Here is a 20,239-nt window from a genome sequence, read left to right as displayed (position 1 = left end):
CCATTCACACTCTAAACAACATTGGAGGAGAGTGAGTGTCTTTGCTTGAACGCAAGTAGTAGTAATAATAATAAAGGGTCCGGGACCACCCACTAGTAAACGAGCTACGCACTTCTTATTGTTTGAAAAGTAATTGAAGACTTCAGATTTGAATTGAATTTGGACTTTTAACATATACCTCTCCAATTTAGTTTTCAGGGCAAGTGGTTCGTTTGTGTCGGCTTACACACATGTAAATACAAAAGAACAGTAATATTAGTATTTGGGTTATGTAAATGTTATTTGTTGGTGGTCAAATTTCACAGTACTATATTATGGGGAATATTTGAAAGGATATACTGATGGCTGTGAGTAAGTGTAAGTTATTGGCACGTGAAATATTTGCTTTCGTGTGTTCGCAACTGCTTAGATGCATTGTTTTTGCCTTTTGGTAGGTCGACCTGTCCACAACCCATTTACTATTATTATTCAACGCAGCCGCGCGTGTATTACTGTTTAATTTTCTTAAGTTACACTGTATTATGTATTTTCAGATTTGTTTTTGTTTTTTTTTGTTGTTAAAGAATTGGATATTTCCTTCTACAAGTATATCTCGAAATATATGAGGCCTAGGTAATATATGGCACAACCCTATTATTGAACACACGAGTACGAATATAGCCACTTGGTCAACGTCAAGGGACTTTTGAATGATGGAAACCGGAAACTAAACAAAATAGGCAATGGGTTAGTAGTCAAGAGACTCTAGACCGATTTTCTTTCATCTTTCACAAATTTTGATTCTAAACAATACGATACGACAGCAGGGGATTAAACTTGTCCATGTCAACATTCATATTTATGAAAATTTTACCAACCTGTGTCAATAATGTAGAATGTAGATAATGTGACAAACAATAATGCGTGCTTTTATATAGATAACAAACTTACGTGAAATCGGTAATATCACACTATATACGGCATATCGCCTTCTGGAAGACGTAGTAGTAGACAAACATTAACAGAAAAAGTTATTTATCTCAATTCTGCTAGAGCACTGGAAAAGACCAGCTATTTCTCACCGAGCTAGTTCCCGATCTCCTGCCTAGATAACCTGACATATAAAAGAAATACAGATATCAATTCACAAGTACACCATCATTTTGTATCATTGCCGGCAAAAACTCTACTACTCTCACGTTCGTCAAATATCATCAGAAAATGGCTTTTACTCCTAGTCTATGGAATATAATACATATCATTGAGCTTTTACTCCTAGTCTATGGAATATAATACATATCATTGATTTCATAAACCACCCGTCTCTGTAACAAACTTATTGGTCATAATGATTACCATTCCGTTATTACAGAGTCTTATGGTATACATATAACATGTCAACTAAACAACATATGGACAGAGTCACGACGCTTAACACAAACTTACTTGATTATCTAGCAGAAGTTGGAAAGGTAAGCTTGTGCTAGGGAGAGACCAAGCTGGACTTGAGCCTCGGTGGTTAAGTGAAGATTGTCGGGTTTTAGCGCCAATCCCTTGGCATCTATACAGACCACGTTCGAGAGTTTCAGACCCAACTGTGCTTCTCTCACCTTATCTATGTATCCTCCTCCCGATGCTATTGCTACCTGCTTCAACCAAACCACCAAGATTAACCAATGGAACTCGGACCTACCAATTTCGAAATCCACATTGTCAAAAGGAATAACTTTTCATCATTAAAACTTCCAAGTTGCAACCTTTATAACAGTTACATAACCTGCAGCTTAGCTCTTCCACCATCAAAAGTAGTTATATAGAGATGAAAATGGAAGCTAAATCTCACGAAGCTGTAAAACTTCTTGTGGAAACAAGGGCAGAGGCAGTAACATCTTTTAACAGAAGAAACAGAACAAAATCTACATAGTTCTCTATAGTATAGAGGAAACAGAACAAAATCAAAGAAGCATCAAATGCATTAGACTCATTGTAAAATACGATCAAGGAAGACAAATTCTTTTTAATTCGTTAATGGAGAGAGAGAGAGAGAGGGAGGGAGAGAGAGACCTGAATAATGGGAAGAGAAGGGAGGTTGAGATCATGACGAAGGTTCTTAATCAAACGGTCCATATTGCTCCCGTAGCTCTCAGCGTCATCTATGTTCGACACGTCACTCTCACCTTGATACCAAAGCACCGCCTTGATCTCTCCGCCGCATTTCATGCTCTCCTCCGTCCTCTTAACCATCCTCTCGTACAAGTGACTCCCACGCGCCCACTCTTTTATCGCCGTTCCACCTGAAGCGCACGGAACCAATCCGATCACTGCCGAATCTGTCTCCAACCGCTTCCTCACCGCGTTCGCAAACGCCATCCCTGGACCTACTCCGCACACTTTAGCCGTGTCGATGTCAACGTGGAGTGGCTCGTGCGTTTCTTCCCACCGGAGATCTGCGCTCAGCCGGAGGATTGATGAGTTAGGTGCACATTCCGGTGGGACGGATTTATCCCATACCCAGCGGTTGTGGTGGTGGTCTTTGACCACGCCGCCGCGTCCAGCCATATTGCTTTGCCCGGAGAGAATAAAGATCTGATTTGGCGTAATTGAAGATTGGATCTCCGGTTTAACTTCTCCGGAAGTGGTAGATCCTCCTTCCATGATTTTGTTATCAGAAAAAAGTAAATGTCTTTGTTTAGAAAGATTCTTTTTTTCTAAAGCAGCAGAGTTGATCGGAGAAGATGATGAGGCCGTGGACATTAAACGGAAACTTGGTTCGGTTTAGGTTGGTTTGTCGGTGTTTCCGGTAATGTTGGTTTATTTTGGTTTTATTCGTTACGATTATGGAAACAGTTGGGTTATTCGATTTATTATTTTAGGTTAACTAGAACCAAAGTACAAAAGGAGTTAGTATTACACAGCTTAAGCCTCTTTTAAGCGACAGTAAAGTAAGCAACTGAACACATCTAAACACACACATAACAAATCCACTTTCTATATATTGTTGTAATAAACGACTTAAAGGTTACTCGTCAAGATCATCCAATCTTAAAGGCTCACTTTCCCCAACACTTGAACCACTTCTTTCATGGACGGTCGCTTCTGAGGCACGGAAGAGACACATTCAATCCCTAACCTAAAGCACACGATTGCAGCATCCTCGTGGCGAGACACATCGCTTCTGATTGGACCGTCAATCAACTTCATGAACCGGCCTTTCTCTTCCGTTTCAGAACCGGATAAGTTTGAGAACTGAACACTTTGCCTGTGAGAAGTTCCAAGAGTATGACGCCGAAGGAATAAACGTCCCATTTAGGGTTTGGTTTCTGGCTCGTTGACCATTCCGGCGGCTGGTACGGTGTTGGTCCAGTGATTTGAGATTCACGCGCTGGTGTCATGAGGTGGTCTAGCCCTAAATCGGTGATGATGGCCTCATTCTCAGCGTTCAAGAGAATGTTATTGGGCTTCATGTTACCATGCACCTGTTTCTTCTCGTTGATGTAACATAGTCCTCGAGCCATTCCTCTTGCTATCTTGAGCCGTGCCTCGAAACTAAGAGGGTTTTGTAATGACGAAGACGACGAGCTTGAGCTTGTCTTACCTGTTTTGTAAAGGAACAAAACGAGTGTTAAAAAGCAATTGATGAGCGTATAAAATAGAGTACTAAACTGTGCCAAGTGATGGGCGTATGTTAGAGGAGGACAGTGTGATTTTTGTAAGTCGTGGGCCTAAAGAAACAGAGGAGGAACTTAAACTTACTGGCGGAGAAGAAACAGAGGAGGCTGGTATTGGAAACATAGTCGGAGATTAGAAGCTTCTCGTCGTCTCCCCAGCAGAACCCACGAATTCTGACGAGATTTGGGTGTCGAAGCTTAGCAATGGCACGAATCTCCCGCTCAAACTCCTTGAGTTTCGCCGCCGCACAGCACTCAGTCTCGATCCGCCTCACCGCGAACGCCGTGCCGTTCTCCAGCACCGCCTTGTAAACGATTCCGGTTCCGGTGGTTCCCAATATGTAAGCTGATGCTTTTAGTAGAGTATCTAGATCTAGCCGAGTCTCGCCGTCGACTGTAACCAATTGAGTTTGAGGACTCTGTTTTAGTCGCCCACCATCTGTTCGACTAAATGCCTCAACGGTTTGCTGATTCTCTACGTCGCTCTCTGATGTCGATGTCTCTTCGTACCTTCCTCCGGTCAAGATTATGCATGAACCGCATGCCGCTTTTGCATCTGGTGAATCTGTGACTGTGACCTCCGCGGTGCTTTGCGTTTGGTGGTGATTGGATTTCTTGGCTTCGTTTTTCTCCAGACAGAACTTAAAGAAGCTGAATCTGCTGGAATCAGGATACCTTCTGCGTTTTCTGACCTGGTATACATAGAGCACAAGTAGACCAATGATAGCTAGACCAGCTATATCTCCAACTGTGATTGCGGCAATGGTGCTTGGCTTTAGCTTGCTTTTTGCTGTTTGGTTTGGTGATTCTGTTAGAGGGTCCTTTGGAGGTGAGCTTCTTGGTTTAACTGCTATTGCAGGTGGGGTGGTTTCAGAGCTGTTTGGAGGGTTGGAAAGAGTAGAAGGGATTGAGCAGAGAGTCTTCAATGGCTCCCCACACAACTCTTGGTTACCAGAAAAATATGCGGCCTTTTGGTTAAGTAAAGAAGGGGAAGTAGGGATTGGCCCTGTGAGGTTGTTAAAGGAGAGATCGACTGTGGCATTTGCTGGAAACTTCTCTGCAAAACCTGGAGAAATCTCGCCCAAGACTTTGTTGTGTGATACGTTTAAGTAATGCAGGCTTTTGCCTCCCAAATCCTTGGGAAGAGAGCCGTTGAGAAGATTTGAGGAAAGATCAAGAACCTGTGCTGCTTCGAAACCACTTGGGATATCACCTGAGAATGAGTTCTTTGTCAAGGAAATGACCGTTAGATTCTTCACAAGTGAGAGGCTGGGAGGAACTTTTCCAGTAAATGCGTTAGCTGAAAGATCCAAGAGCTGGAGATTAATCACACTATTGATACTCTTGGGCAAATCACCAGAGAGATTGTTGCTTCCAAGGGAGATATTCTGAAGCTCAGTGGCGTTGAAGACCGAGTCAGGGAGTGACCCGTTGAAGAAATTGGTGGACAGATCCAAGATCCTTAGATGCGGCAGAGAGAACAAGTCCGGAGTGACGGAACCCGACAGGTTTTTGTTTGGAAGTACCAAGCTTGTAACTCTGAGCGTGTCTGGAGTGTTAGGCTTCCCAAGCTCCGTGCAGGTGACACCTGTCCACAAGCATGGTGTTGCATCTTCATAGTTCCAGTTGCGTATAACAGAGAGAGGGTCACTGAGGATGGAGTATTTGAAAGCAAGCAGAAGAACACCATCAGTGTTAAGAGCTTGGAGTTGTGTGGGGACAAGAATAAGGTGGAAGAGGACTAATGAGAACAGGAGATTGCTTCTGTTGGAAGTCATGGCTTTTCAGTTCTTGGTATCTCCCTCTCTAATTATGACATATGGCTATGCATATTCATAGCAGAGAGAAAGAGAGGTTGAACCACTCAAGTGATAAGTTGTTCTGGTCACCAAATCTGTGAGATATTGGAGCAATCTCTGAGATGGTGAAGGGAAGAGAGAGATAGAGAGAGAGAGAATCTTAAATGAGCCGGAGTTGATGAAAGAAGCTTTTGACTAGACTTGACATGGGACAAGGTGTAGAATCAATGATTCTGGATCACTATTCATCAGTGTAAAACTGTAAATGCCTTTTATATTCGCATATACAAAATTACAAATATTTCTTTCTTTCAAAAAAAAAAAAAAAAAAAAAAAGCAAATTCATGGGAGACAGAATTATTACGATCACCGTTTGCTTTTTGGTTTATTTATCATTTACTATAAGAAAATACTAAAAATAGTAAACAGTTGAGGAAGTACGTAAAAAGAAAAGTTTATAATTAAAGTTAGTTTTGAGTAGTAAACCCAAATCCTTATTATAAAAATCATTCTAAGTTTTACTTATCTATAGTTTTTTTCCGGAAATTAGGTCTAATAAAAAAGTTGTTAAAGGACAATCACCGACCATTAATAAATGATTATTTATTGTAAAACATTTAGTGCACTCTATAGACCGGCCCACTCACAGTTCATTAGGACATGGCCTTACGACCTATATACGGTCCGCCTTTGTACGGCCCATCGGCCATTGCTTTACGGCCCATGGCCTATTCTATGTCCTAGTCGGTTTATGGGTTTTAGCCTTTGTACTCTACTATATATATACTTGTAAACCTCGACATTCATTAATAAGACTAAGAGATTTCATCCTTCAACTCTCTAGTTTCATAACACGTTATCAGCACAATAGCCTCTTAACCTAAAACCCTAAAAGCAGCCGCCGCTTCCCAAACCCTAAAACCCTAAGGCAGCCGCCAATTCTCTTCTCTCTTTCTAAAACCCTAAACCGCTTTCTGTTCTTACTTCCATCCGAGACTAAACATCTTTCTGTTTGAAGATCTCTTGGTTCACGAGTATACCTTAAGCTCGTGATCAAGTTTCTATCGATAACTTGATCGAGGTTCGTGGTCCGTGTTCGGGGGTGAGTTCGTGTGTTCGCGGTACGAGATTCCGGACGAGAGAAGTACAAAGGAGCGGTTCGTGGGAAGCTGTTCGTGATCCGTGGAAGCTGTTCGTGGTTCTGTTTGTGGTTCTGTTCGTGGTCCTGTTCGTGGTCCGTGAGCGAGAGAGAGGTACAACCGAGGTCTATTAGCTCTCGGTTCATATCCAGTCAGATCCAAATCGGTGAAAGGTAAAGATATGGCTGAACCCTCTTAGAACCCTATTATCGAATATGAACATTAACAAACTATTAAACCCTAATACATCCAAGTACATAAACAAACAAACCTTAAAGTTCTATCCATGTAAATCTTAAAATCGGATTGCATAGGGCTGTTAGGTTGTTTGTAAATTGCACCAAACTTTGTCAAACTTAAAATTGAATTTGGTTGATTGAATTGTTTGTTGCATAAGAGCCTAGAACTTGAATTTGTTAAAATCGAATATTGTTAAACTGTTCTAGGATTTAAAACTTGGATCATTCATGCATCATAATTAAAATTGGATCATTGTATAGGATGTTAGAAAATCGGCTGCATGAATTCATCCTTAGGATTTCTTAAACCCGAAAATTTAGTCTTTTGTTCTAGGGTTGAAAATTCCGATTGAACTAAAACTTATGTTAAGTTCCTATAAACATTAAAACATGAAATCGGAAATTAAAACTTTGGTTAGGATAAGTTCCTAATCAATTATAGTAATTATCTAAAACCCTTGAAACAATATTTACTAAATCTTAAACTAAAAGGAAATTTAAGAAAAAGGAAATCCTATCTAGAAATAAGGAAATTGTTGCATGCATACATATTTGATTTTGTTGTCTTTGCATGCATGAATTTAAACCAAACGAAATCTATAATGGGCAAGGCATGTTTCGGTCTCAAATATCGCATGGCCTAAGGCATGTTTCGGTCTCAAATACCGCATGACCTGAATAAATATTTGTTGCATGATTCGATCTCAAATATCGCATGCTAACTATCTGTTGTCTATCTTATATGCAGATGGCAAACCTCAAAAGCCTAGACTATCCCATCTTGCAAGCTTCTGGAAAGAACTACTTGGAATGGGTGAAAGACACCGAAATCCACCTAAGGTCAAACGGCCTTGCTGGTTCCATTGATGAGGAAGTTGAGAGCACTGACAAGAAAAAGAACAAGTGTCTCCAGCATATGCACCATCATATTGCGGAGAGTCTCAAAAGCCAGTACCTCTTCATAGACAATCCTCTCGCCCTTTGGACACAGCTTAAACGCCGTTACGGGCACCAAAAGACGGTGCTCTTTCCAAAGGCCGAGTTCGATTGGAAAAACCTAAGGATCCAGGATTACAAATCCGTGGAGGAGTATAACTCTGAGCTTTTTAGGATTGTCTCACTCCTTAGGTTATGTGGAAAAGAGGTGACTGAAAGGGAGCTGATAGAAAAGACCTTGTATACTTTCAGCCCCAATAATAGAGTTCTTCAGCAACAGTATCGGCATCAAGGTTTTGCCGATTATGAGGCACTCATTGAATGTTTACTGCTGGTTGAGCAGAATGATGAGTTGTTGCTGATGAACAGTGCTATGAGACCTCCTGGTACAGCCCCATTACCGGAAGCAAATAATGTTGGTTTGGGAAAGAAAACTGCAGTAGAGTCTAAGGAGCCAAAAGAGCCCCATGAGACCAACTACGTCCACAGAGAAAGACACTACGGCCAAGGCCGTGGTGGCAGAGGACGTGGTGACCGTGGCGGACAGGCCGGCCGAGGAGGCCGCGGACATGGTGGTAGGGGCCGTATGTCCTTTAAACCACACACCAAGGCCAAATCGGTCTGCCACAGATGTGGTATGTCAAACCACTGGTCCAAGACTTGTAGAACTCCCAAACACCTCATTGATGCATACCAAGAAGTTCTAAAGAAAAATCCGGAAGCCAACTATGCGTACATCGATGATGAAGGAGACTTCGATCATGAGAATGACGACTTGCTAGAGACTTCCGATTGCCTTCATATGGATGATTGATTTTCGTTTTATTTTGGTTTAATTTCAATGCTTTTATGCTTTATTTTCCTTTTATTGTATTGGTTGACTATTTTAATTTAAATGCAATGGTTTTTCTTTTATAATTGTCTTATTAAAATACAAAATTATGTCCTATTTATAGAAATGGCCAAGGACATGAGTGAACTAGTGGTGGACAGTGGATCCAGCCACACTATACTAAGAGACAAAAGATATTTCATAAATCTTAAAATGAAAAGTGCAAATGTTAGTACAATTGCGGGTATAGCTAACTTGATAGAAGGCTACGGCCATGTTCACATTTTGTTGCCTAACAACACACACATTGAACTAAGTGATGCCCTATACTCACCCAGCTTTAAGAGAAACTTATTGAGCTTTAAAGATATAAGATTAAATGGTTATCATGTTGAAACCAAGGGTGAAGGAACTAAAGAATTCCTATACATTACAGAAAATGTAAATGGCCAAAAGAAGGTCCTAGAGACTATACCTGCACTAGCCACTGGTTTATACCATGCTAAGATAAACATGATAGAAGCTAACTTAGCAAAGCACAAAATGTTCACTGAACAATTCACTCTATGGCATGACCGGTTAGGCCATCCGGGTTCGAACATGATGCGTAAAGTGATTAAGAGTTCGAATGGGCACAACCTTAAAGAGAAAAAAGTTTTCCCTAAAAATCTCACTTGTGTAGCATGTGCACAAGGGAAACTAATCACAAGACCGTCACCAGTAAAAGTCACAAAAGAGACTTTACATTTTCTGGAAAGGATACAAGGTGATATATGTGGACCAATACACCCACCATGTGGGTCGTTTAGATATTTCATGGTTATGATCGATGCATCAACCAGATGGTCTCACGTTTGCTTGTTATCCACAAGGAACCTAGCATTTGCTAGGATGTTGGCTCAAATCATAAGATTAAGAGCACACTTTCCAGACTTTCCACTTAAGACTATACGTCTAAATAATGCTGGTGAATTTACATCCCAAGCTTTTAATGATTACTGTATGTCCATGGGGGTGAGTGTGGAACATCCTGTGGCACATGTCCATACACAAAACGGATTAGCTGAAACCTTCATTAAACGTATACAATTAATAGCTCGACCATTGTTAATGAGATCGAAGCTTCCTGTGTCGGCTTGGGGACACGCGGTCTTACATGCAGCAAAACTCATATGCATCAGGCCATCTAGTGAACACATATATTCACCATCCCAACTATTATCGGGTCAAGAGCCAGACTTATCCCATCTCAAAACATTTGGTTGTGCTGTTTATACACCCGTTGCTCCACCACAGAGAACTAAGATGGGACCTCAAAGGAGGATGGGAATATATGTGGGATATGAGTCTCCCACCATTATAAAGTATCTTGAGCCATTGACAAAAGATCTATTTAAGGCCAGATACGCGGACTGTTAATTCGTTGAGTCCGAATTTCCTATGTTAGGTGGTGAGACCGACAAGCTGGTCAAGGAATTAACATGGAATCAAACATCCTTAAATTGGCAAGATCCTCGAACTCTAGCATGTGATGCAGAGGTTCAAAAGATTATACATTTACAACAGCTAGCTAATCAATTGCCAGATTCCTTTGCTGACCCAAAGAGAGTAACAAAATCGTACATACCAGTTTGCAATGCACCAGTACGTATTGATGTTCAGAAGGAACACAATAAACAAGTTGCTACAGAGTCTAAACCACGTTTGAAACGAGGTAGACTGTTAGGTTCCAAAGATAAAAATCCTCGAAAGTCTAAAGGTGCAAAACAGACCGAGGTTCAGGGAATTACAGAAAAACCAGATATGGCCGCGGAAATAATTAATGTACCAGGTGAAGTTCAGGACGCTGAACCTCAAGAACCTGAAGGAATTGATAACAATGAGGTATCAATCAATTACATAATGTCTGGAATAAAATGGAACCGGAAAAATGTCGACATTGATGAAATATTTATATACAAGGTAGCACTTGAGATAAATGAGGATCTAGAACCCACATCTATATTAGAGTGCACTCAAAGTAAAGATTGGCTCAAGTGGAAAGAAGTCATTGATGTGGAGTTAAACTCTTCGAAGAAGAGAAGTGTGTTTGGTCCGATCTTAAGGACGACACCTACCATTAAACCAGTTGGACACAAGTGAGTCTTTGTAAGAAAAAGAAATGAGAAAAATGAGATAGTGAGATACAAAGCACGGCTTGTAGCACAAGGATTCTCTCAAAGACCCGGCATAGATTATGAGGAGACATACTCCCCTGTGATGGATGCAACGATTTTTAGATATCTAATAAGTCTGGCCATAAGAGAAAATTTGGATTTACGGATAATGGATGTTGTAACCGCCTATTTATATGGTCCACTGGATAATGAGATTTATATGAGATTACCAGAGGGTATAGAACATAAAGGTAAAAGTGGTTCTCGAGACCAATACTGCATAAGGCTAGACAAATCGCTTTATGGACTGAAACAAAGTGGTCGAATGTGGTATAACCGACTAAGTGATTATTTAGCTAAGAAAGGCTATAAGAATGACCCAATCAGTCCATGTATATTCATAAAGAAGTTTGCAAACAAAGGATTTGTGATAATAGCAGTCTACGTGGATGATTTAAACATCCTCGGTACCTCTGGGGAAATCGCCCAAACTGTAGAATACCTCAAGAAAGAATTTGAGATGAAATACCTAGGCAAGACAAAATTCTGTTTGGGATTGCAGCTTGAGTACAGAAATAATGGGATCCTTGTGCATCAAAAGGCATACACAGAAAAAGTACTCAAGAGATTTAATATGGAGCAAGCTCACCCATTGACTAGCCCAATGGTTGTTAGAAGCTTAGACTTGGATAAAGATCCATTTGCTCCTAAGAAGGCCAATGAAGATGTTCTTGGACCTGAAGTGCCTTACCTCAGTGCTATAGGAGCGTTAATGTTTCTGGCTAGCCACACTAGGCCGGACATATGCTTTGCTGTGAACCTCCTAGCAAGATATAGTTCTTGTCCGACTATACGGCACTGGAATGGTATTAAACACGTCTTGCGGTACCTGCGAGGGACGGTTGATTTTGGTTTATTTTATACTAACCATAACAAAGAAGGTTTAGTTGGTTTTGCTGATGCAGGTTATCTATCCGATCCACACAACGGTAAGTCACAAACAGGTTATGTGTTTACGCACGGTGGTACGGCGATCTCTTGGCGTTCAATGAAGCAGACTCTTGTGGCCACATCGTCAAATCACGCGGAGATCCTAGCCATCCATGAAGCCAGCCGTGAGTGTGTTTGGTTGCGGTCCATGACTCAGCATATTCGGACGGATAGCGGCTTAGAAGACAGCAAGGAAGCAACCGTCATCTACGAGGACAATACGGCTTGCATCGCACAGCTCAAAGAAGGATACATCAAGGGAGATCAGATGAAGCACATACTGCCAAAGTTCTTCTTCACACATGAACTACAAAAGGCCGGAGAAGTTCAAGTGGTGCAGGTACAATCATGCGACAACTCAGCCGATCTCTTCACTAAAGCATTGCCGACATCAACGTTCAAGAAGCTCACGCACAAGATTGGAATGCGGAGGCTTAAGGACTTGGAGTGATGTTTGGATCAGGGGGAGCAATGTGTGCTGTACTCTTTTTCCTTCACCAAGGTTTTGTCCCATTGGGTTTTCCCGGTAAGGTTTTAATGAGGCAGCATCCCCCAAGCACATTGCAGCGATCCCATCCAACATAGGCACGGTCATCTCGTCCAAGGAGGAGTGTTGTAAAACACTTAGTGAACTCTATAGACCGGCCCGCTCACAGTCCATTAGGACATGGCCTTACGGCCCATGTACGGTCCACCCTTGTATGGCCCATCGGCCATTACTTTACGACCCATGGCCTATTCTATGTCCTAGTCGGTTTATGGGCTTTAGCCTTTGTATTCTACTATATATATACTTGTAAACCTCGACATTCATTAATAAGACTAAGAGATTTCATCCTTCTAACTCTCTAGTTTCATAACATTATTGTTAATTTAGTACGTTGGCCATTTTTAATATACAGTACGTTTTTAGAAGTTAAAAAAGATGAAGATCCCGTTATAGGATTGCCAAAACAGAGGGATTCGTATGAAATGAACCATACATTAATCAAAAGACAAAACAAGGGACACCACCAAACTGACTTGTCAGTTATCCTCATCTTTTTATATATAAATTATTAAAAAACCATAATAAATTTGGAAAAATGACCTTACAAGTTTGATTTTTGTGTAAAATGTTCACACATCTAAAAATTGGCACACTCTCAGTCTTCCGGAAAACTGAAAAAGTTAAAAACATTATTTGGTCAATAAATTATTCCCGAGTCTAAAAGTGTATAACAAAGAAAATTATTTAGCCATGTAAACAAATATAATAGAAGTTACAGCTAAAAGTTTGACGAAAAAATAAAAGTTACTGCTAAAAGTATAAAAAAAAAAAAAACTATAGGAGAAAAAAATATGAAAGCGACGAGTGAGGAAGGCAATGGCCGCATAGCTTTCAGTGTAGCCCGTCGACGAATATAAAGCATAAAACAAGGCTCGAGTGGTCCAATATTATTTGGTTTTGAGTGAGTCATATAAGAATAAGAATAATTGAAGCGAAATAAACGACAGTCTTGTCCAATAGAGAAGTGGCCAAAACAGTGTTTACACAAACAAACCCAACAGTTTGGTATGTATATATCAAGGCAAATTGTGAATTAAATTAATTATAGGTAGGGTAGATCCATCGATCTCTCGACAGATAAAAACACATGGTATATAGTTTGTTGATTAAGATAATGAATATGCACAAATATAGATGAATAAGAAAATATAAAAACCTAAACTGCTAAACATTAAGATAAGTTATAATAATTTTAACGTACATAAAAATATTCATGACCGGTTTAGTTGTGTTATTTGTTTAAAAAATACGTAATTCGTGTAATCGTTGGAGAAAGTTAAAAACGGTGATCATTAGAAATCTCACATGTGCATTATGAAAGGGGCCTATGGATATGATGGGGATTAAACCTAGTCCACTTTTAAACACACACAAGATAAGATTTTTGGACATAAGTAAAAAATACAATCTATAAAAAGTATATTCATCTGGATGGTCTTTATAGACATGACGATCACGGGTTCATGTCGTCTTCTCTTTATAATTTTAAATACCCCAGTGCAAAATGTTTCATATATCATATATTTGGGTGTCGAATGGCAATACTTTGGATGGGTAAAAGAATCAAAAGAGGCCAAAACAAATTCGAAATAAAGCTGAACAATTCAAACTATTTTTAATTTTCATTTTTTGAGTTGAAACTTAAAACTATAAGTTTTTGACAAAAAAAAAAAAAAGAAAAAAAAAAAGAAGAAGAAGAAGTTATAACTATAAGCTAAACAATTCTGAAGAGATAAATCCCATCTATTCAATGCCTTGTTTTAATTGTCGGAGGCTGATAGCCAATAATGTTAGAGGCCCATGGCCGATCTGACCCCTTTAAAGATAATGTTATCTTTTATCTTAGACAATAGATTAAACTTTACAAAAAAAGAAAAAGAAAACTGTCTTTGAATACTGAGTGTAAGTCTATAACTATAGAATATAATCAATAGATAGACACATAAAAGAAACGTATATGGTGTTAAAGGATTTTACTTTCGCTTTGAACCTTCTGATATGCTTCTTATTTTCTATTAGCATGGTTGTCCAAAGTCCAAAAACGGCTAGGAAGTGGCTCCGCTTTATTTGACAAATGAGAAAAGCCAAAACTTCTGTTTTTTAAAAACCTTCATTAGCCATAATAACCCATAATAGTATAATACTTTATAACAGTTGTTGGATAAACATTTGTAATCGTATTTAATAGTAAAACACATTATAGTTTATGTTTTGTATATGATCGTCATTGATATATTTCCGAACTTACTGGATTTTAATTGAAAGCATTATTGAAACTTTTTCTTTTCTTTTTTCTGTTGGTAAAAAAAGCATTATTGAAACTTGTCGACAAAAAATGAGAAACAGACGAGTTTGAGTCTTCTGACCATCACGACCCATCGTTTGACGAATAACAGCCAGACACGGATCGGAAATATGAAAAGGCTGACCAAACATTACATTCTTCTGTCCCCCAACCAGGAAAAACTTTGAGCTTGATATTGCAAAGCATAACTTATAAACCGGTAGTTCAAAGACTCAAAGATAAACTATAGAGAAGCAAATTCCAAATGTCATATACAGATATAGCTTAAATTATAAGTTTCCAAATATTCTGCTAGGACATGGATGTGACCGGTAATTACTAATTAGTTGCTACTCTGTGATATCTGACACATGCATAACATATTAAGACATTAAATCTCTCTAACACACCTTAAAGGTCATGCATGTGTCCCATATGAATGTTAATACATATGTACTTTTGTTTGCGGCATGTGATATATATATATGCAACAAAAATTGAAATTACCACTAAATTACCTTTTTTTACTTCTGTTTCCACTATCTTTTCGATCGCTGGCTTCTAACAAAAACTGAAATTACCAGTAAACCTTATTTGATATTTCCTTCTGTTTCCACTATCTTTTCACTGGCTTCAATTCTCACATCGCATTCTCACTTCCTCTCTTAAGTTAAGATATTTTATTGAATTCAAGGTTTTGAACAATTCTTAACTTCTTTACAAGCTCCAAAGTCCAAACAGTCGTGTATTGGAACAACGTAATGATTATATGAATGTGTGCGTCAGCCGAAAGTTATATAGATGACCACATTAGCGAATTCCAAGAATTCTGCACATATACGTTCAAGAATGATATAGAGAGTGGTCAGATTGTACTTAAAATATGATCTGTATAACATAACTCTGAACCTGAGAACAAATATTGGTTTGCAACAGCCCCCAACATGTACTCTATATCTATGTTACTGACTCCTCATTCTAGTAGATGTAGTGATTTTTTAAAAAATACATATTTTTATCAAAGTTCTAATTCTTAAATATGACCATGGTTTTCTTTTATTCTATATTTCAATTCTCATTTTTCTAATCTGAAATTTTAGAATTATCAAACATTCATCCAACCACTAGTCGTAAAGAAGTGGGAATCATATATAAAGCCCAAAAGGGTAACGGAATATCGACTTTAATGATAAATATTAACGCCGTGCTATCTTGTCTGGTCCCAAAGAAGTTCGGACGTAGCACCGAGAGTACGTCTCCATATCTACCAACTACGCATTTGACTAATTTGCATACTTGTAATTTGCACCACCGATTATATATATATATTTATAATCAACACGCGATGTTCTTGTGTCTAATGTCTATTATATAATACATACATATTCACTGGCGACATATAAATTAGTCTTCCTTAACCTACCACTTACTTTGATAAAAATGACACCACACCAAAGAAAAGATGCATATTGACATCTTGTTATCAAGACAAACACTCGCCTCAAGTTTCATCAACACCAAAAATTGTCCAAGTCGTACTTTGTAATTGGATTTCGCTTTCAGTCACACTGTTTACTTCGAATAAATTTCTGTTTCTTAATTTTTTTTTTATCATAGTTCAACTCAAAGCCGACACAAGGGCTTCAGGCAGTGTATTTAAACACATCAAACCATTCATGAATATTAAAAATGCTCACACAACACATATTTTTTGCCCAATATTATTATATCTTTGACCACTTTCTCATAAAAAATAGTGACACAACATTGAAAAGGCTCACAAACAAACAGAAGATTAATTGTCTAATTAAATCGAGTATGTAAAAAGCCTCGAAATTTCATAGATTCAAGCGTCGAGTTTGCTTCCTTCGACATCAACGACGAACCTGTAACGCACATCGTTCTTCTCGAGTCTTTCAAACGCAGTGTTAACATAATCCATCTTCACAACTTCGATCATTGAACTCAAACCCTTTTCCTTACAGAACTCAAGCATCTCCTCTGTCTCTTTCATGCTCCCTATGAAACTCCCGGTTATCACTTTCCTCCCTAATTAAATCATCATTATTATCCCAAATTAATTGATAATCCTCAAAGATCACAATCATTAAGATTAGTGTTTTATAAAAGTGGCTCACCAAGCATAAGCAGAGGAGTGAGAAACTGCAAAGGATTGTTGATGACTCCCATGAGAATGAGCTTCCCATCAAGCTTAAGCAGAGACAGATAAGGCTCAAGTGCGTGATGAACGGGAACCGTGTCAATTACGTAATCCAACGAATCAGCCAGTTCGCTCATCTTTGCTTGGTCGGATCCAATCACGTAATTATCGGCTCCAAGATCTTGCAGAGCCTCTTCTCTCTTCTTGTTTGATGAGCTAATGACCGTCACATGGTGACCCATTGCTTTGGCTATTTTCACACCCATGTGACCAACCCCACCTAACCCTAGTATGCCTCCTCTTAGGCCTGGTCGTTTCAAACCGAAGTGGCTTAGTGGACTGTACACCGTCACACCAGCGCATAGAAGCGGCGCAGCCTGCTCAACCGCCATTCCTTCTGGAATCTTCACCACAAACCTGAACACAAAGAAATTGACCCTTTAGCCATAGATACCCTAACCTGTCCCCAAAGAAACCGAAACCAAAACCTAAAGATCCGTTTGGAATTATTAAATAAATTCACATTCATATGGAGATCTTTGATTTTAATATAAAGAAAAAACAAAATCTTGAGAATCTTTATGTGTAGTTAGTACAAAATGCCAAAATCGTTAGTTGAACAACACCAAGATTATTATTGAATTTCAACTAAAAGACTGATCAGATAGCACAACATTACTATCACTAAATTCAAGATCACCCGAATCAAATCAAAACCTAAATTAATTAATTTATGAAGATGATAAAGTAAAGGAAAAAAAAAAAGAGAAATTACTTTTGGTGAACGACGGTGGCTTTAGCGAAGCCGCCTTGTGTAGGTTGACCATCTATGTAAACATCATTATAGCTCCAAATCTTCTTGGGACAATACTGTTCCAGATCTCTCTCACAGGGGCTACAACATCCACAACATCCAACGAGACAACCAACTCCGACTATATCCCCTGCGGTGAACTTGCTCACACCTGATCCCACCTCAACTACTTCTCCTACAACCTCGTGCCTGATGGAAAAAAACATCAACTCATGCCAGTTCAGATTCAATACTAGATTCCCATCTGCATCATCATCAGAAGAAGAAAGAAGAAAGAAGAAGTTGTTACCCAGGAACCATGGGGTAGTTAGACATGCCGAGATCATTTTTGGTTTGATGAAGATCGGTGTGACAGATTCCACAGCAAATGATTCTTATGCGTACATCCTCTGCTCCAGTCTCTCTGTAATAATAAAAAAAAAAACCAAAAGTTAACCAAACTGAAAACAAAAGAAACAAGAAAAATCAAAGATCGATCAAAAGTAAATAAAATGAACCTGAGAGTGTAAGTGTAAGGGGAGAGAATCCCAGATGGGTCTCTGGCAGCCCAGCCAGTTGTTTTCCTCTCAGTCTCCATTATTCCCATTCTCTTTTGCTTCTTTCTTTCTTGATCTCTCTGCTTTCACTCTTTTGCTGTTGTGATGTGATGATATTGATAATATATATATATATAGAGAGAGAGAAAGTGGGAAACGTAACGCATGCGTATGTGTGATGAAATAATTGGTGTTTATGCAAAAGCGTACATTTTTGGTGGCTTATATTATAGTATTGAGTGTACATTTGTGTATATTTGTTGACAGTTTTAGTCAAAAGCTTTAGTATCCTTCTAGAAAAGATTTTCTTTTTTTGTTTTTAATCATAGATAATATATATATGGCTAGTTGTGAAAATATTAAGAAACCATAAAATGATATATCTTCCCATTCTTGATTTTATAATAAGATTATAAGGAATTATAATAACACAATTGAATATTGCCAATTTGAAAATAGTAAAATCCAAAAAGTAAAATTTGTTTTTATTTATTACTTTAAAAGGAAGGCAATAATCCACTATTGATGTGGACACGTCATCTAAAAGAGGGTCCACGGAGGTTGGTGAACAAACACCCTTTGTGGGGTCTAACCGTCTAAGCGTGTGTTGCTTTTTGCTCGGTTTAAAAAAATCATAGTTTGGTTCGGCCACATGTTGATCAATCAATCAATGCTACTATAGTATTGACGGCCCAGATCATATGTGAACGCTCCCACTCCCATTGACGGCCCAGATAAAAAAGGATTAGGAAAACAAAAGGAGTTTTTTTTTTTTTTTTGGGGTCGATTTAATAGGAAAGAAAGACCCTTCGACTAGGAGGGACACCGAAGGGGGCCCTATTGTAATTTAGTTAAGAGCCCATCTAGGATTAGTTTTGTCTCGAATTGTATTCCAGTTAAAAATAATTTGATGATAAAATTTGTTTATCTATGGTGATTTCGTAAGAGCCCACCAATGCGTCGTTCTGCCTAGAAACCCTAGCTGCCAGCTGGGATTCATTTCTTCATCTGATCTGAAGGTGGTGGGGTATTGCAGAGAAAAAAAGGCAGATCTGATCTGAGTTGAAAGGGAAAAACAAAAAAATGGCGTTGGCAGTTTTTCGATTTTGCGTGATGTCAAGAATAACAAACGGTGTGACTCGTAAACTGAAAGAAGCAGCAACCTGTCGGAAGAAACCGGGTTATGTCTACAATAGATCTGACGATCTGAATCTTATGGAGTGGGACGACTACTGGAATTGTCCTCGTGGTCATGTGGAAGGTCCGTTAATTGTTTACTAATCCCTTCTTAATTTGGTCTCTCGAATCTCCGAATATGATGATAGGTTTAGGTAGTACTCTCTCGATCGTTTGTTATAATTAGTATTGTTGCTATTTATTTATGTTGTCTTTTTTTTTTTTCCTTGTAATATATTTGGTTTCGATCTCGATCTCTGGACACATGCAGGACTTTACGACGACGAGTATAGGCGTAGCGTAGAAGAATTCAACGACCTTTACGCAAGTGAGCCATTTGCTAGTTGTGTGGATGAACAAGAGAGAAGGGAGAGAGTGCTTGATCATATGTTTTATTGGAGTATATAGCTGACAAAATCCCCAAAGATTGTCCAATTGTCAGAGATTCGGAAATATTTAAGTACATCAGTCCTGGGGTTTATGAAGTCATTCCCCGTCCCCCTGTCGGTCATGGTGATCTTACCATTGATTATCCAGATCCCCCAGTCAGAGTCTATGTCAGGCCAGATGGCTGCACTGCCTACACCGAGGATGGGCTTACCTGTTATTTTCCCGCGCCGACTCATACTGAATGACTCAATCGACTGCATGCATGCGGAGTTTTAATGTTTCCGTCGACCCTTTATCTTTGTTTCTTGGGCGAGAGAAAGAGAATCTTCTTTTCTTTTGCTTCTTGTCATTCTTCTTCTTCTTCTTCTTTTTCTTTTCTCCATCGTTACAAATACAAAATGCACCGAGGATTAAGAACGACGTAGGCGTCGCAAAGATACTTACTCTAGTCATGAACAATAATAATAGAAAAAGAGTGATTTGTTGTTGAAGGTTTGCTTTTAACAGAACGAGAATGATGAGTTTTGTTGGTAAAAAGCAAAGTTCGTTTTTTCTTTTTCTTTCAACTATATAAATTCTTTACATATGGA

General features: G+C 38.9%; 4 protein-coding genes and 1 long non-coding RNA gene across 5 annotated transcripts; 2 read left to right on the top strand and 3 right to left on the bottom strand.

The window, feature by feature from the left end:
- Positions 1–808: 808 nt before the first annotated feature.
- Positions 809–2,882, bottom strand: LOC104716723 (putative carbohydrate esterase At4g34215). Its single transcript, XM_010434146.3, has 3 exons — positions 2,044–2,882; positions 1,426–1,625; positions 809–1,093 (listed from the first exon to the last, which is right to left on the bottom strand). Exons 1-2 carry the CDS (start codon positions 2,731–2,733, stop codon positions 1,434–1,436), a joined length of 882 nt encoding a protein of 293 aa, XP_010432448.1. The 5' UTR covers positions 2,734–2,882; the 3' UTR covers positions 809–1,093; positions 1,426–1,433.
- On the bottom strand, positions 2,815–5,776 carry LOC104716722 (receptor protein kinase-like protein At4g34220). The gene is given in 3 exon segments (XM_087469454.1): positions 2,815–3,218; positions 3,221–3,574; positions 3,733–5,776. Coding segments are annotated over 3 exon segments (2,244 nt in total). The 5' UTR covers positions 5,426–5,776; the 3' UTR covers positions 2,815–3,021.
- Positions 5,777–7,572: 1,796 nt separating this feature from the next.
- Positions 7,573–8,574, top strand: LOC147935754 (uncharacterized). Its single transcript, XM_087470265.1, has 3 exons — positions 7,573–7,865; positions 7,953–8,241; positions 8,419–8,574. The coding sequence occupies exons 1-3, from the start codon at positions 7,573–7,575 to the stop codon at positions 8,572–8,574; spliced, it is 738 nt and encodes a 245-aa protein (XP_087326391.1).
- A 7,481-nt stretch (positions 8,575–16,055) lies between these two features.
- Positions 16,056–18,332, bottom strand: LOC104716721 (cinnamyl alcohol dehydrogenase 5). The gene is made up of 5 exons (XM_010434143.2): positions 18,045–18,332; positions 17,837–17,950; positions 17,509–17,736; positions 16,711–17,150; positions 16,056–16,621 (listed from the first exon to the last, which is right to left on the bottom strand). The coding sequence occupies exons 1-5, from the start codon at positions 18,131–18,133 to the stop codon at positions 16,419–16,421; spliced, it is 1,074 nt and encodes a 357-aa protein (XP_010432445.1). The 5' UTR covers positions 18,134–18,332; the 3' UTR covers positions 16,056–16,418.
- Positions 18,333–18,898: 566 nt separating this feature from the next.
- Positions 18,899–20,186, top strand: LOC104716720 (uncharacterized). The gene is made up of 2 exons (XR_015569173.1): positions 18,899–19,344; positions 19,531–20,186. It is a non-coding gene; the product is annotated as an uncharacterized LOC104716720 (long non-coding RNA).
- The last annotated feature ends 53 nt before the right edge of the window (positions 20,187–20,239 follow it).

This window comes from Camelina sativa, chromosome 10, assembly GCF_030686135.1.
Source record: "Camelina sativa cultivar CO46 ecotype springtype chromosome 10, ASM3068613v1".
Lineage (NCBI taxonomy): Eukaryota > Viridiplantae > Streptophyta > Magnoliopsida > Brassicales > Brassicaceae > Camelina > Camelina sativa.
The sequence above is the reverse complement of the archived record's forward strand: the minus strand, read 5'-3'. Positions and strand labels throughout refer to the sequence as shown.